The following is a 17,530-nucleotide window of genomic DNA, read 5'->3' as shown; positions in this document are numbered from 1 at the left end:
ATATATATATATATCATAATATATATGTACATATATATATTATGTGTATGGTATATCGAGAACGAGCGAAAAGTGAATTGTTTTATGCGTGATACTCAGTATAACCACGTACATATATTATATTTAAGAGTGATCCCAATCCCCTTATGGCTTTCGGTTCGAACAGAGTTCGAGATACTCGCATATGTATTAGGGTTGGAACGAGGAAATAAAGAGACGGAATATATTTTTTTCACGGTCCGAGAGTGGTGAGCCAACAAGAATGGGGCAAACGAGTCACGTAAAAATCGATCGGGAAAACAATTCTGCCACGCGTTCCTACGCGAACCTAGCAGCTTCGTCCACGTTTAGAATAATGTGTAAGTTAAACGAGTTAACAGTAAGCGGATTTCATTATTATTTAACTCACGCGCAGTTAAACGACGATTTGTAACGTATTAATTGTACACTGTTAATTGTACACACCTGCGAGACTAATATTATTATCTAGGAAATTCCTATGATAAGAATGAATCCAAACGACACAGACAGTTCACTGGTGTTTTTCACAGTGAGATACGAGGAAAGGAAAAAAGATCATCGGCGCACGTACTTGTTTTTCTCGATGGAATAAGGCATTATTTTCTCTTCACGTACAGGCATTTGCATGTGGACAAACAATAGATGATTAAAATAAAGAAAGGAAAATTAATGAATGATATTTTACGAAAGCATGAATGGATGGAGTCGCGCGATACGTCGATGCTCGTCGTAATGATGATGATAATCATCAATTAGCGATTAATTGTAATGTTTAAGGATTAAGAGAGAAATCTTACACAAATTTGCTATATTATAGAATTCACGGTACAATACGTTACGAACACGACTATGCCGTTGACGGCACTCGAGGCCCCGTTTCTATTATCGCCGCTGATAAATATTACTGATTAATAACGATATACTGATGGTGACAAATGTCATTCAAAATATTTTGTTACATATATATTATATATAATATTGCGAGGGTGGAAGCAATAAGGAATGCATTCTTTTATAGCGTAGTAGCAAATTAATATTCCGTATAGATTAATAAACATTCACATTTTAATAGAACACTCTGTTCAGAATTTCTAGGACCTGATCCTTATCCTGTACAGCCTTCCTGTTCGTTCCATCTCTGTGTCATGTCATCTAGTTATCAAGCAATCCAGGAAGTACCGAGGTATGATCATTTTTTAATTGATAATTATATTTTCTGAGGTACTAAAATTTATAGGTGCTAAAAAAATAGACGTTAAAATTGTAGATGGAATAAATTTATTACACTGAGCTCAAGTATGCGTAGCATGGTAAGAAGTTAATACTATAATCTTCAATGTTAAAATTCGTTGAGAGATACAAATTATATTCAATTTGTTCCTTTGAATGAATAATTCTATTGAGCGCGTTAACATTGCCGATGATTGAACGAGATACGACTATTTAAAAGTATCAATATTTAACATTATACGTATATGTATATAGTTCTAATTACGCACTTATTTATTTTGTACACGGTGTTCGGATATGTAGATTGTCTTTCTCGAATTAAACAAAGCTTCGAGATACGTTCTCTCTCTTTTTCTGTATCTAATTTTTTCTAAGACTGTCTTTTATCACATCAAAAGCCCTGTGAAACGTCGCCTTCGTCATCGTAATTACTCTGGACATACGACCGTGCTCTGAACAAGGTACGTATTATACATATATCATTTGCATGTTTCATAATTCAAATTCATAATACGATTTGATCAGATAACTGAACAAATATTAAATTGAAAGTGAAATGAAACAGGACGGCCCTCAACTTTTCTCAAGTCAAATAAAGATTGACTACTTCGTCCTATAAAAAGCTGGTATTTTTCAGGAACAATCTGCTGGTTCACTTAAAATAATCAAAGCCCACAATTTGTACGTTCGTGTGATTCATTTACGTCTCATCGTTTAAATTATCGCTGTACATCAAAAGCTTTCGTTGATTAGATGAAAGTTTGTTTCGTTGACAATTTTTTTTTCGTATCTACTACTTCGCTAGAAAACGTGACGGTGTATTAAAACATACTGTACAAAAAGTTAAAAGATTTATGCCTCTATTCTAAAACGTCACGCTTCGAGCGTCGCTGGAATTGTCTTCTAAAAGTTCCCCGAATTGTTTAGATTTAGTTCCGCCCTTGAAGCGAGTCGAAGGTATTGAACTAGATTTACGCGATGGAACATTTGTGACACCGCTGCTTGTTCGTCTTCTCCTTCCCATCTTTCTCCTGATCCAAATGCTTACGAACGGATTCTGAAATCAATGCTTGAAGAATGATTCTGTTCTCGTTATTATTCAAAGAGCAGATTCCTCTCACTAAGCCGCTCACCGGCAACGGATTTTTTGTCCACTGCTGACAAAGCGTCGCAAAGCTCTTTTTCTATTGAGGCATCGGGATTCAGTCCCGTCACCCAGATCATCAGCATCCGGAAACCGTGCTCCTTGTAACTCGAGGGACCTAGAAGAGGAGCTTTATCGTCCTTTTCATAAGGCTGTTCTCGGGTTTCGTAGGGAACATTGAGGAGCAATATAAGTATGTATGTATAGAGAAAGAACAGAACTTCATCTATATCATATTTAACAATATCTTGTAAATTGAATTCTGTACCTCGATCACTTCGCACAATCTCAACACTTTCAAAATTTATTTCTCTATCGGAATAAATGAAAAAAGAAACATTTTACTCGTTTATGACTTGTCGATAGTAATGAACGTTTACCCGTGTACTGGTGCTCAATCGCACGGATCTGCTCCAACGTGAAGGCCCAATGGAGGGCCAATTTTTTCCAGTCCTCGGGTCCGAGTTGCTTGTACGCCAGCTTCCATAAAACCGATCTAATTTGTTCGGGGAGCGCGCTGTTGTTACTTGAAATACTTCCACCCCTCGATCCCTCTCGCCATCTTCTTCTAGCCGGCGTCAGGTCGCGGATTTCCTTATCGGACGTCGAATCCTCCTGTAAAGATCTAACATCCTAAGTACTAGAACATCGTAAAAGCCATTGGCTTGCTGTTTAAAATTTCAGTTTATTAACAGCTCATACTTTCGCACAAAAAATTATTAAAAGGTAACATACGTAACGTAACCCGATGAAATGAATATTCTAGTACTACGCGTATTATAACATGAATTCCTCACCGGTGTTGGATAATCGAGTCTCGCGGTTTTGATTATCATGTCGACGATGGCCGTGAAACTGCCCCTCGCCGCGATGTAGAGTGGCGTTCTGCCGCTCTGCGAACACCCGGAACAACTTCGCTTTAACTTTATTAAAGAGAATCCACAGGCGTTGGCCGTGTCGACGTTCCCGTAAATTTTGCTGAGGACATCGCGTACACCGCCACGCTGCAACACACTCGACGCGCAACCCGTGCAAACTACTCGGGGAGGCAGGACCTATTCACTGTGTCAGCTCGTCGCACTCGTGTTAAGCCGGAGTTAACATACTCGGTGCAAAGAGACCGCCTACTTTGATTGCTTTCGAGAAACTTTACCGATGAAATAGCTACTAGCTACGGTATCGTTTAGCATCAGACGAAGTTTGATACGTCGAAGCGTAAGGAGAATCAGTTACATTACACCCACGCGTGCAACGAGGTAACTCTCTTCTGTTGATCTCGCCGTTCTAACGAGTTGGTAGATTCCGACTAATACCACGTACTCTCCGGCAAATGTTAAAGTTAAAAAATGAAGCAAATGGAAAAGGCGAGAGATTTTTTTTTTAAGTAAATAGGACGGAAGTAAAGGAGTGGTGTACGATCAGTGTTCACCTGTTCCCTTTGCTCGATATTCGCACCTGCTGCTAGCAACAGCTCACAAATGTCTGTGTGTCCCATCTCTGCAGCGATGTGTATCGGCGACTGTAATCTCTGCAAAAAGTGTTGGAACGAGTCGCGTCAAAGAATTTTGAGAAATTTTGGTTGCCAATAAAAGTTTCGTGTTACCTACCGTGTTCAAGCAATTTAGATCGACGCCCTTATTAATCAATATTTCGACCGTCTCTACTTCGTTGTTCTGACAGGCCAAGTGCAAAGGTGTGTTCCCATACTGTAAGCCGATTTACGTTGATGGATAGTTATTCGATTCCAAGTAAACGTACTTTAAGTGTACCTTGCATTGTTTGTTGAGTGCCGCGCCATGCTGGATCATCGAATCCAATATCCCCTTGCAGCCTTGGCTGGCGGCCACGTGAAGGGGAGTGAAACCCATCTAAAACGGACGACTCGTTTCATTCATTAATTAGTGGGACGTTATTACCGGAGTATATTGTCATTTACTTCGTCTGTTAATTCAGTGTTTGCTCCGGTCCTTAATAGTAATTGAGCTATCGCAGTGTGCCTCGTTCGTGTGGCCACGTGAAGCGAGGTGTTCCCCTCGTTATCCTGTGCGTCTACATTAGCTCCGAGTCCTATTAGAACCTCCACAGCCTCTAGATGTTCCTCCGCACAGGCACAGTGCAACGGTGTTTGCCCTTTCTACGAATCCAACATTCTTATTTTTAAGGCGCTCTATTAAAAGAACGAACGTTATTAAAGAAAGATAGAATTTTTTATACAGAAATTTTAGATCTCGTCGTCCCCTACAAAATGGTCCTATACATGCCCCCTACGTCCACCCGTTCGGGAGTTATTGACCAAAAACGAAATTTTTTTCCAAAAGTTCGCCGTTTCGACGCTGGGATGGTCGGATTTTGTCAACATCAATAAAATGCCAAATAATCATACGTAACTCGTTAAATATCGAAATTAGAAGGANCGTTTTTCTAAGGTACATAAACTTTTGGGATTGACTGTATAGCCAATACATCCTTAAAGTCTTACAGTTAGATTCATGTAGTTGCAACTCCTCTCTCCTTCGGGGATTTCACTTGTCCTCGCGATAAGAAGGTAACATAGCTAATGTTGGAGACCTAGTTTCCCGGTATCTAAATCGTGAGCCAGAGAGGGATTCCAAGAGAGAGAGGAAGAGAGGAAAGGGATGCAAAGCAGACCAGAGAGAGAGTTTCCACATAAATTGAAGTTTCTTGCGTCCCTTGCATCCGTTTGCGTGTAGAGATTTGCATTCTCGCATCAATTTGTGGCAGATTAATATCATATGACGTACTGAATAAACTATCCCTGAGCAGAATATTTTTATAACTCTGAAAGTTCGTCAGTCAACGAAGTCTTACGTGTGGCATTGTAAATAATTTAGAAATCTTCATATAAACACTGCGTAGTAAAATAGTGAAAATACTGTAATATTTTAATCCTTTGATACTATTTTTGAAAATGTACATAAATATTTGTGTAATTCTCTTTATCTTAGAGAATATAAATTTGATAGGCATTAGGTTTAGTTCTTACTTTGTCGATGGCATTCAACTCGATTCTCGGCACGTTGGAAAGCGTCGTTATCATAGTCGGATGACCAGCGCTAGCCGCGTGATGAAGTGCAGTTGCACCGGTGCTGTCGACTGCATCCCCGTTCAACGATTCTACAGCTTCCGCGAGATACTCGACGACGCGAACGTTGTTGCCTCGAGCGGCGCACATTAAGAGAGTGTGTTGTTTCTGTGCATACAGGCCCTCGGTTATCTATCCGTTATATTGCTCTCCGACGAATATCGTTGCAACGTTATCTCGCTGCATCTTCGATTCGAAAATTTCTGGACGTTCGTCGCGGAACAAAGCGAAATGTATAGAACACGTTTTGAATAGGAAACGTCTGTGAAAATGATATCCAATAATTGTTTCTCCATGATTTCTAAAGAGTCTTGTCGCGAAATAGGAGCACGATTTTATGCTCACGTTTTTATCTATAGAGAGAATATTTAAAAAATCTTGATTCGATGGCACGATTCGCTAATATTTCGTTTAACCGCGGGTTAAATTTGTTTCGAACGAAGTTCCATTCCCTTCGAAAGTTTCCGAATCAATTAAACGCTTCTATTTACCAACTGATCAATACAATTATTCATATGTACCTTGTTCACAGCAGATACATTCGCTCCGGCGTTGATTAACATTTTCACTGCATCTCTATGTCCATACCGCGCAGCCATATGTAACGGGCGCATGCCGAACTTGAAACACGGTGTACGAAGTTAAATTAAACTTCAGAAAATTAGACTGAATTTTACATGCATCTGAACCACCGCGATCCTTATAATTACATTCTCGGCAAATGAATTCTGTGTTCACGGAGACGGAAATTAGAAATACAGAAACGTGGAAATTATCTCAGATCTATTGTCGACTCAGATTAATTAATTCACTCATATAATACGGATATGTCTCAGCGATAAAATTGTTGTGTAAAAATGTTACCTTGTCTCTGGCCTCGATGTCGCATTTCGCTTGTATCAGCATCTCGATGATTTCTGTGTTGCCCCTGGACGCTGCCCAGTGAATTGGCGCTCGACCGTACTAAACAATTTTACAGTACCAAATAGCGGTATTATGTAGCATTGAAACAACGGGATATCGAATTACTCATTTTACTCTTGCCTTTTGTGAGTGGAAATCAAAACAGACAAGTTTCATACTCGGAATTATTCGAATCGTTTTTCAGCTTTTTACGATTGCTACGAAGTCTTACTAATTATTGTTAATGCTACCGCGAGTGGAGTTTTTTTATAACTTACATTATTCCTGGAATTAACGTCGACGGTCTCTTTGAGCACTTTGCGAACGGTATCCGGTTCATTTTTTATCACAGCCTCGTATAACAGAAGGTCGTTCTTAAGTACTGGCAAACAGGAATTTTTAATGAGATTCTCTTATTAATAATGTTAACCTTCCACGCGCACACTCCAATACATTAAATGCTACGTATATTCGGGTCAAAATTGTTGTACGGAATTCGTTTTAAAGTAAAAACGAACGAACTGTGTCTCCAGTTATTTTTTACAATTAGAGTCAAAGCAAAGTCCATTACGTGTTTAGAAAAGAAAGTTAGAAATCTTTAATAATCGCATTATGAACACTTTTCTTAAGTTTCTCCTTCATATTTCGTTGGCAAAAGTTTTTATAAATAATGAAAAAGACAGCATGAAGCAGTTTTATGTAATGGAAGTTGCTAAAGATTTGTTCACTTAGTTAACGCGAAGATAAAGGTGGAACTGACGGAAAACATGATCCATAGGGGTTTAGATTCTCCATTTTCTCAGAAGAGAAAATTAAGCGAGACGGTAAGAAAAGCGAAGTTTCTCTAGCAACACTTTTCCCTTTTTACTTCTACTTACTTCTAGCAGTCTTTTGATTCAGCACCTCCCCTTCGATCGCCTCGTTAATATTCAAGGGCGAGGGTGTCTTCGTTATTTCCCCTGTGTCCACCATCTTTTCTTTTTTGCTTTCTTGCGTTTTTCTATCTGATCTACATGTTTATCCTCGTTTCGTTTAGACCTGAAAAACCGAATCAAACATTCAAGCCTCATCTCTTGCCAATGTTTTTAAATTATATTCGATCTTAATTTATCCAATAAAACTTATTAATTATGCAAATCAAATCTTTCCCCTTCCGTTCGAACTGCAGCCCGCAATTTATTAATTAAATTTTAAAATTTACCTGCGTTGAATTATGTAATGCTCCCAGTTATTATCTGATTCGTTAATTTTCAAAATTAATAATGCCTCCTCGGGTTTTTCATTAACTTTACTCTCATAAAATTACTAATCCGGCCGTAAAAGCTCAGGATTCGTAAATTAAAAGTACCTCCGAGATATGAAAACTGACATGGATTATAAAAATAAAATAATTAAATACGTGTATCTGCGGATTTCTTTCCTATTTATACACACAATGTACATGTCTTAAAACGAAGCCAGGTTTTATACCTAGCAATTTGGATCGACGGCCCAGTGACCGTACCGGATCGACGCCGTTAACATGCAGAGAATCCGACGTTCAATCCCAAAATTAGAGCTGCTCCAGTAGCATTCGCGAAATAACGAATAGTTCGCTAATAGATGTTCGACATCTACTATGAATTGGTATTACAGGGAGATACCAGAGCTCGAAGCCCACAGCTTGAAGAACCGTGTCGAGGAAATTTGTCGATGATTTGCCCGCAGTAATTTCGCTTGCACCGTAATTAGAACGTACGAGTTTCCTAGCAGGAAACAGGGATCGATGATACAGTCTCTTCTCTTAACGTTCTGTTCAACAACCGTAACAACGCTGCTACTTTTGCATGAGAATTTTACGTTTCCTTGGATATCTCTTTCGTGTTCCCGAGAAACGGATGTACGAAATTCTGTACAAAAATACCTGGATACGCATCAACGTTTCCAGAGGTAAATACAGTGTCTCGTTTCTGACAACTAAGCTGACCACGTTTTCTAGATATCTCTTTACCGAATGACTATCGCACGCAATGTAGTGTCCAACATTTTTCACGGAACCGTTCGCATCGTCGCGTCCGGAATGTCCGGACCCGGTGGAATATATGTAATTCGTGTGAGGTTCTCCCGTTTCAAACGTCGGGAGGTAAAAAGAATCGTCGCACGAAGCGGATATGAAAGAAAGCCGGCCTTTGAAAACATATTCATAAATATGAAACATTCCTACCACGGTTGAACACAGGTCTTGTTCGCCTTGTTTCGTGTTCTCAGGGGAGGACATCGGATTAGCTTCATGGACACGAGCAAATATGCTGTTCGAGTTTGTTTCTTTTTTCAATTTAAATGATTCACTTGTTTCGGATCGCTTTGTCGCGTTATAATCACGTTCGGATGACACGAGTCCCGAACAGAACTGCCAATGCATGTTTGGAAAAATATAGTAAATTTATCTAATACCTCAAGTTAGGTTTTATATTTAAGCTAAAATGAGGACAGATTGAACGAGGGAAAGAATGTTATTCCCGTTTTCGATCGCATTTACTGCGGAAAATGTTTTAGCAAGAATTTTCTGTGGCATTTTCACGACTCTCAGTGGGACGTTTTAGGAACTATAGGGAACGATTCGAAAAATTCTGTTTGCTAATATGGCAGAAATGTGATAAAAAATTTCGCAGGAATAGCTTGGGTCGCTTTAAAATAATTCTCATTATCGTTTACTTTAGATGTTTCTCCTTTCTCCCATGCAAAGGATTTAAAGATAATGAATCGGTAATGATCGAATCAAATTCAATTATGTACTCGACTTTCTTTTTATTTAAGTGAGTAAAAAAAGCAGCATTTATTCATATTGTAACTGATTATCATTTAATTTCCAATTCCCATTTTGAGATTCTGTCAAATATGTCACTTGTTGTTCGTGGCACGGGTCAACCGGTCAATCGGATTTTGGTGAATGATGGTCGCGGCATAGTTCTCGTTGCGACCATGACTCCGTACACGACTCCGTGACATCGTCGGAATTCAATTGGATCCTAACTTTGTATCGCTGATTTATTGCCGTGCCGCGTGATCCTTTGAAGCTAAAGGTTATTTTCATTCACGTATCCCTGTCCCATTACACATTTCGCGTAACGAAGATTAATCGACAAGTAGATTCTTGTTATTAATGTTGTAAACTCGGATCAGCTTGTTTTGATTGAAAATAGCAGCGCGTGAGAATTGTTTATAATAATAATTAGTAACGGTGACTTCGATTTCTCGTGATTATTTTCACGCTTCGGATGTCAAGTAGAAAAGGACGAGATTCCTTCGATCGACCTAGAAGTAGCTAAAACGGGACGTATTTGGTCCACGTCTGTCGACAGACCAATTCTATGTATGAGTACATATATTCCGTTGCAAGCTTAAATGCAGTTCCCTTTACGTTTATCCAGCATATTACGTTCCGTCCAGTAACGTTTTAAAACGAATGAAAGACAAAAGTATATTAAATAACGTTATCAGCTCAAATTTCAATGAAAGTATTTTTCACATTCAATAACTCGCGGCTTCAAAGCTGGGTAAACAATTCCACGAAAACGTAATATTTGTACAAAATGCGCGTTTCTATTAAATGGTGCATTCGCTTCTCTTGAATATTTCAATTAATTGATATGAAATCCACGGCCCTGCGGAATCAAACGTTTAGTAATGCATTATTTGTTTTTATTTTGTGTATGAAACTGCAAATTTTAGTGGTTGTCGTTAAAACAGACAAATATATTCAGTGCAAGTTAAAGAAACGCCGTAGGTTGGTCGCTTACTCTGCCGCGTCTGACTAATAACGTACTTTTCTACTTATTCCCCGGCGCTTAAAGGATCAAGTATTTAGATCACGCGAATTCCAGATATTTTTAGAACACGAGTCTCGAATGTTCGCCACGTATTAAGGGGGTAGATTCCAACGGCAGCGCGATAAGGCAGGCTGTCAACGTTACCCACAAAATTAGCCAAAAATATGGGTTCACAGGAATACAGTTTTCGTCCTTATATGAGAATATTTTCCGATTGTTAGGTACCTCTTAAGAAAGAGGAAAGTCAAATCTAGCACGGTCTGGTCATTAATTAATCAAAACATGCTGACATTTAGTAATATGAGCGTTATAATATGGATGAAAAATTACAGATTTTATATCCAAGACAGATTGTTTAGATTGAAATAATGACCACACCGTGCCAGATTTGACTATCCTCTTTCTGAAAAGGTACCGAAAAATATTCTCGTATAAGGACGAAAAGTGTAATCCCGTAAATCCATATTTTGCACTATTTTTGTCTGCTTATCGATAAAACCGAGCAAAACACATAAGAATTTTATCAATAAATGTTCTGCAAGTCACGTTAACAAGCAGCAGATTTGAAAAATCACTACTTCACGCGAAGTGACGTGGGAGAATAAAAATTTTTGCTTGCGTAAATTGCCCCACCTAAAAGCCATCGATAATCTCCAATTAATGAGGACGGAAGTTTGATGATTAATTGGATGACATTTCTCTTTCATACGATTTCATCTACCATGAATCGAGTGTTCACTGCTTCGCTTTTTGGTCCGGCGTTACGATAATCCGATGACGCAGCTTTGTAATCCTCATAAAGCTTGGATCGTTAGCGTTGTACCATCCTGATATAATATTCAAGCAATGGACAAAACAAGCACAATTTTAGTTTCAATGCAGACACGTAATAAATAGTGAATCTAGGCATTGCAATTTTAGATTGAATTATGAACACTTTTATTATTATTATCATTCGATTATGTAGTAAGGCATGGCTTCGAAATAACATGTTCCAGAATATAGGTTCTAGTGCGCAATAAAATCTCAATGTCTCGATTAGTTCCCCGAGGGTAACATAATATATTGAACGTTAAACACGTCGTTCCAACGTGTCGTAAATACATATAAAACGCATCGTTATAATAAATTGTCAATCATGTCTTTTTATCTTAATTAAAAATATTTTATAATTGATTGCTAAGTAAATTAGTCATTGCATTTCTGATTTGACGTTCATAAAAGCGCGCTTTGACCCAACCAAGTGACTAAGGTTTGAGCAGAAATTTAATAACGTCCAGTTAGCAAGCTCTTTCCGGAAGTTAAAGAAGAGAATTCATGAAAGATCGACGAGCAAAAAGTACTGGTTTCCATTTTTCTCGACGGATCAATGAAGCTGTGCAAATAAAAGCGCGAGTTTTTAGTGCGCGGCTCCACGACGGGAAGTCAAGTAATTAGCGGTTACCAGTCCACTGTTTGCTTCCCTTCAGGCTGGCGTGGTTTGTCGAAAAAAATGGAGAACCAGCAGGCTGTGACGGGTAAAGAATGATCGTTGCTCTACGAGAACAACACCTCCGTTGAGGTAAACCGATCAGTCGCTCTCTTGTGGTCTCTGTTGTGCTAAAAATAAAGGGACAGCGGCGGCGACGATGTGCCGTAGTAAAATCTCTTCTTGTCCTCTGATTATTCGATGAACTTGTTCCTTCTACTTTTATTGAAATGCGAGACCGGCAAGAATCACGAAAAAAGCAACCTTTGATCGAACCTCCGACACGTTTTCCCCCCGCTCGACGTTACTCGAATGTTGCAAAATCTGTTTCACCTGTGCACACACGCAATGATCTCTTTGTCACGAGTTAAAAATAAGCACAATGCAACCGAGATACAGATTGAAGTTTATTCGCCCGGTTTACCTCTGCACTTGTGTGTTTTATATTTCTTTTTTTCAAACTCGCATTTCCCGTCCCGATTCTTTGTTTTTGGCAAACTGGGTCTTCCGGATTTGATTGAATAAAAAATGTATACAACTCTTTTATTTTTTCCTAACAATTCTCATGCTAGGTTCTCAGTTTCGTTAACGTGATTCGCTGTTAAGTAATTATACACACATCGGTGATAAAATCGATTCTTCGAAGTAGAGTTTGGATAACAGTTTATATAGTGGAACTTGAAAATAACAAGATGCACGGAGTCGAACTTAGTTGGTCCGGCCACGATTTAAAAATATACGGCGTATCTTAGTATTTCGTTCTTAAATCCGTTTTTACCTTTCCAGAGGGTATTGTCCGTGGCGCTTGATGAAAAATTTCATCCGCCCGTTGACGTCATTTCCAACGTTATGCTCGCGGGATTTATGCATGTCTCTGTTAATCCGCCGCGCTGTGTGGAATACGTCCACGTTTCCGAGTCGCCTCCGGTTGCTTTTCCGTCGAAGATCGCGTAATGGTCCGTGGAATATGAGAAGAAAATAAAGATTCAATTTCTCTAAGAAATATTCTTAAAAATGAACATGTTTGAAATGGATTCGATGAATATTTTTATCAGGAATTTGCTAATTTCCTTCTTATTATAGATATTGACACTATTCTAAACTCGACGATCTTTAACACTCGCCTAATGATGTACTACTGAAAACTGATAGTTTCCTGGTTTCGTATGCGATTAATTATGATACTTCACTGCTCTGACCGTAACGAAAGCGGAGCTAAGCTTCTCAATAGAAACGGAGCTTAATTGGGCGAGATTTCCATCGGTTTTGTCAATAATTCAAGCGGGACTTACTGTGAAATATATGTAGATACGTTACGTACGTCTGTATAATATATATCTACGTACTACTGTACGGCTCACTGGCAGATATCGGTGATATATTCGCGGATACAAAAATGTCTCGCACTTCGATTATCGATTGGAGCTTCCAATAACGGCGCGGGAGAGCGATCCGGTTGCATGCTGGAGCCCACCCGCTAATACGCGTATCTCAGTGTTTATCAAGAAATATTTGGTCTCTCAGAGACTCTACAAGGTGGAAGCTTGCAGAATGTTCGCACATTTTCATGCGATGCAGCTCTAACACTTTCTTATCATAAATAAACTTAGTGCGTGTGCATACGATTGAAGATAGTTTGAAATTATATCATTTCATGATATCGTCCATTAAAATTTTCATCGTTTCATCACTGTCTAATATAGTTTGAAACGTTTGACGATTAAATTCTTCAAACATTCACTTCTAAGTTCCATTCCTCTTAAGAAAATGAGCGTGTCGGTGGTTAATTTATGCAAGTGCTTGTACCGTTAAACGTTTTACGACTCGACTGCATACAGAGGTAATTCTCTCGCAACGTCGCACTATCGAAAAAAATGTTAATTTTAGTAACGAACACCACTCAATTCGCGGAAAGCGCCCGTCATTAACCCAGATCGCGAGATTCGGGATTCCAGCGCTGAATGGCCATCGCGCCGCGGGATTAAAACGGAATCGCAAGTGAAACAAACCGCTGTGGGAAACGTTCGTTCTTCTAGCCTACTACTTTCATTTTTCCGCCACCTGACTCCTCGTGTTCGGCGACAGAAGAGGATGGGGAACGATCATCCGTATCATTTTTATTACCCGCCATCCATTCTGTTGGGACATCAGGTGGATGATCCAATTTGTATGTACAGAGTTTCAAGAGCGAGTCACGCGCGATGATGGATGTCTCAATCGAGCACGATCCGAGTGGCCAAAATCGATAAAATTATGGCTGGAATTATCCTCATCCATTCTGGAGGAAACTAGCTATTGTGAGATATTGTTAGCTCGCTGGTTGGTAGAACAAACAAGTTGAAATTGTCCACGGTATGCTTCAGGGATATTTCACGGTAAACGATATTCGAGGAAGGTGTACTTTGCTTGTGGACAAAAGATAAGAAACAGCGTATGCCGTACCGTTAGTTTTTCTTTCTCTTTATAATATCTACCTAGCAGCTACCGCGCCGCTCGTTAAACAAAACACGATTCTGATCTCAAAATCACGGTACCCTTTGTTATTACATTCCAGATGCACATCAAAGGTCTAAAAAGAAGCGAATTAATTTCATTGAAAATCCCGTCACGAGCATCTGACGAAAAACAAATTAAACGCAGAAAGAGAGACCTGCTCGCAGTTATAAATTACTTTTGAATTCAATGAATTTCTTTCAAGCGTAGTCGCATTCTAGTTTGCCCTTTTAATTTTCATCCCAAATGTCCCGCACGCTGAAATGCGTACAACATTTTTTGTACCACGAGAGAAACGAATTTCAAACATAAAGAAAAGCAGTTAAAAAATTCGACGTGATTTTAAAGGAAAACCAATTGTGACTAAACGCGGTCAAATTACGAAATAATAATATCTTCTGTGTATAATTAGTGTTTCACCGAGCATGAAGCGAGATTAAGAGAGAAATAAACTAAGCCACGAGACTGGTCACGCAATGATTACTCAGAGGTTTAATGATTTTTTTCGTGGAACATGTGTATAATCGATCTGTCAAGAGGAAAGTTCACCCCACACACGAAAAGTTGCATTACTTAAAAGTAGTTTACCTTCTGGATACATTCGTTTACCTTATCTGTTCTAAATCACTATTTAAAATTGTATTAAATAATACAGACCCCATGTCCATAGATTATACTACTTTTATTTGATTATACTACTAGTCTACAAAACTATTCGATCTCGGCTTTATTAATCTTCTTATTTTGAATTAGACTATTCCGTATATTATTTGTTTTTATTGAATGACAAGATAAATGGTACGTTTAATCTCTAACCGGAGTAAAATCGTTCGTGTCAACTCGTGCAGTTGCGTGGCGGTATTGCGTGTAGATTCGAACGCGGAAAAAGGACGTTCGTTCCCCTCGCAGGGTAGCACTAAGTACCAACAGGTCAGGGTGCTGCTGGTTAATTAACGGAATTCGCGTTGAGTAAAAGGCACTCGGCTGCGAGTGCTGCATTCACGAGCCTCCGTTCGCATCGTCACGCCCTTTATCATTGCCTAATTATCGTGGCATCGCGGCCTTTGTGCAGTTAAATTGCCTCCCACCTTTTGTTTTTCAACCACGTTCAATTGCGCATACATTTTTTAATTCTCTGTTTGAAATTTTGTTACAAAGAGTTTACTCACCTGTCGGCGGAGTAACAGATATACTATTGCTGTAGATTGTGTTCACAGGTGTTCGGTTGCAAGGATTCAAGAGACGGAAGTCTGATGGAGAGAATGAACACCATCAACGTATCATTTCAAGCGAACTTCGCGACGCTCACGGCACGAAGGGCGGCATGCTACTGGCTGAATCAACCCCGTTTCGCCCCGAGTTACCCCATTATCAGGTCGACGGCAGCGCAGCTACGTGGTGGTTGAAACGACTATGATAGGCGCTCGAAGTAAGTCAAAATTTTCGAATTTCTTCTCCCTCTTCTTAACACCTTCTATTTCGTATTTTATTCATATTTAGTAAGCACCATTTAAGGCGAAAATCCATGCAGTAATATCTTCTTTTAATATAACAAAATTTCCTCGATTGCCAAGTTTTTATAAAAAAAAAACAAATATCAGGGTAGTTAGTGTTGGGGGCACATTTTTAACACTAGATCTATCAAGATCGAAGTGACTTGGTTGGGCAGTTAATAACTCAACAACCACGCCTCGGACAACTTTTTTGCAAAGGAAAAAGTAGTTTAAAATCACATCAGCTCTTCCCCATTTTCGGGCGTAGTATTAGTTCTGGGACACCCTGTATAATATAATCATAATGTACCTATTATGCTAAGTTTTTATCCTAAGTATTTATTATTATTATTATTATCCTATTTATATTTAAGTTACTAAAAGGCTCGACAGAAACGATAGTTTTATTTGACCGTCTTATTGAATTCAGTTTGTTTCTTTACATGTGAAGTTTGACGTTCCGTCCGCCAACCGCGGTGTTATTTCGCATAAGTTTGCGTACATGTTTCATCGCTCGTATAATTAATTCGTATTAAACGCGGATCGATGAAGCAAACAATTCCTAACAGCCAAGAATTTATTCCATGTCGCGGCCAAAATGCGATTCGCGTTTTAATTAAATCATTTCGCACGAAGAGGAATCGCTGCATCCCGCATGGACCATCGATTGATTTCTATTTTCGCGCACGGACGTTGTTTTCTCTTGTTATCACCTTGTTTCTCATTGTCCCGCGTGTTTGCTCCCTGATCAAAAGTAAATCGCACAAAATCAACAGGCAATGCGTTAACAGTTCGTGGAAAATTCATTTCCGAGCACGAAACGCGGAGCTTTGTAGATGCTTAGTGGAAAATTGATTTTCATTAACATCGCATTGGTTCTTTGATCTGGGATAGTAGTGGAGTTCAACAAGGGAACTAACTTCGTCTTTCTTCTCGTGGCTTGAAAATTACAAACGTACATGAATTATGTTTTGAACCGGGGTAACGCGGAGCGAACGTTTCATCCCGTCTTGCGCTCTTAAAGGAAGGAATAGCTGGCGAGCCACGCTAATAGCCTCCCTCATATTTCACCGTGAATGTTCCTCAGGTTACGTATTGCCACGAAATATTCGCAAGATCTCGCGTCTCGAGGCACATTTTTTGAAGCTGAAATGATTTACGACTGCGACGTGTCTTGGTATAGCATATATGCTTCGAGAATTGTATTTCTCACAATTGTGACAATATTACCTTTAACCTGGTTGATACTTGGCTTCCATGGAATCTTCAGAGTATCATAAAGAATTCATTTTCTGTGTGACTTCGTGCTGGTTCTTGCGACACTTTTCTAGTGTAAATAACGATGAAGATTGTGTGTAGAGGTTGAAGGGTTTTTAAGGAAGTTTGATTTTATTTCTTAGGAGGGAAAGAATTCCAAAACTCGATCATGTTTTAATTAACACTAGAACTACCAAACCAGTTAAAATGACTGGTTTTTTTGGTTTTAAAGTTCGAATAGAAATCTGAGGTTTTCTCGAATGATAACATTCGTCGTTTCGTTTTATGATTTATAGACGAAGTATTTTTTATTATTTTACAGAAAAGAAATTATTGGATATAAATGAATGTCGATAAATGGCGAAAGTTTGTTTAACAGTTAGTCCTGCGTAACAGTTAGTCTTCCGCAAAGTATGGAACTTGCTGATACTGAAAGCGTATCATTCTCTTTCGCGTACTTTTATTGTCGCGAGGTCTTAAGTCACCGTAATGTTCTTTGAGTACTTAGTCCGGAGAATAAGGGAAATTGTATTCATAATAATTGCATGGAAAGTGGAACCCGATTATGTTCCTATCAACAAATGGAAGTTCTTTTAGGTAAATCTGCTA

The 17,530-nt window shown here is 39.0% G+C and overlaps 1 protein-coding gene across 3 annotated transcripts; it reads right to left on the bottom strand.

The window, feature by feature from the left end:
• Positions 1–1,282: 1,282 nt before the first annotated feature.
• Positions 1,283–15,493, bottom strand: LOC108633013 (ankyrin repeat and death domain-containing protein 1A). Of its 3 annotated transcripts, none has more exons than XM_018037917.2 (14): positions 15,341–15,493; positions 7,280–7,439; positions 6,680–6,783; positions 6,363–6,461; positions 6,020–6,118; positions 5,400–5,606; positions 4,332–4,529; positions 4,165–4,263; positions 4,003–4,101; positions 3,825–3,923; positions 3,193–3,288; positions 2,776–3,010; positions 2,385–2,525; positions 1,283–2,308 (listed from the first exon to the last, which is right to left on the bottom strand). In XM_018037917.2, the coding sequence occupies exons 2-14, from the start codon at positions 7,371–7,373 to the stop codon at positions 2,223–2,225; spliced, it is 1,656 nt and encodes a 551-aa protein (XP_017893406.1). In that variant the 5' UTR covers positions 7,374–7,439; positions 15,341–15,493; the 3' UTR covers positions 1,283–2,222. The 3 variants fall into 3 exon arrangements, with proteins under 3 accessions (XP_017893406.1, XP_017893407.1, XP_026666787.1); XM_018037918.2 differs by having other exon boundaries at positions 2,385–2,513; XM_026810986.1 differs by lacking the exon at positions 15,341–15,493 and adding an exon at positions 12,457–12,624.
• Between the last annotated feature and the right edge of the window lie 2,037 nt (positions 15,494–17,530).

Source organism: Ceratina calcarata, unplaced genomic scaffold, assembly GCF_001652005.2.
Source record: "Ceratina calcarata isolate Rehan_Ccalc_2016 unplaced genomic scaffold, ASM165200v1 scaffold180.2, whole genome shotgun sequence".
NCBI classification, from domain to species: Eukaryota; Metazoa; Arthropoda; class Insecta; order Hymenoptera; family Apidae; genus Ceratina; species Ceratina calcarata.
Note: the sequence above shows the minus strand (reverse complement) of the source record. Positions and strands in the feature narration are given on the sequence as shown.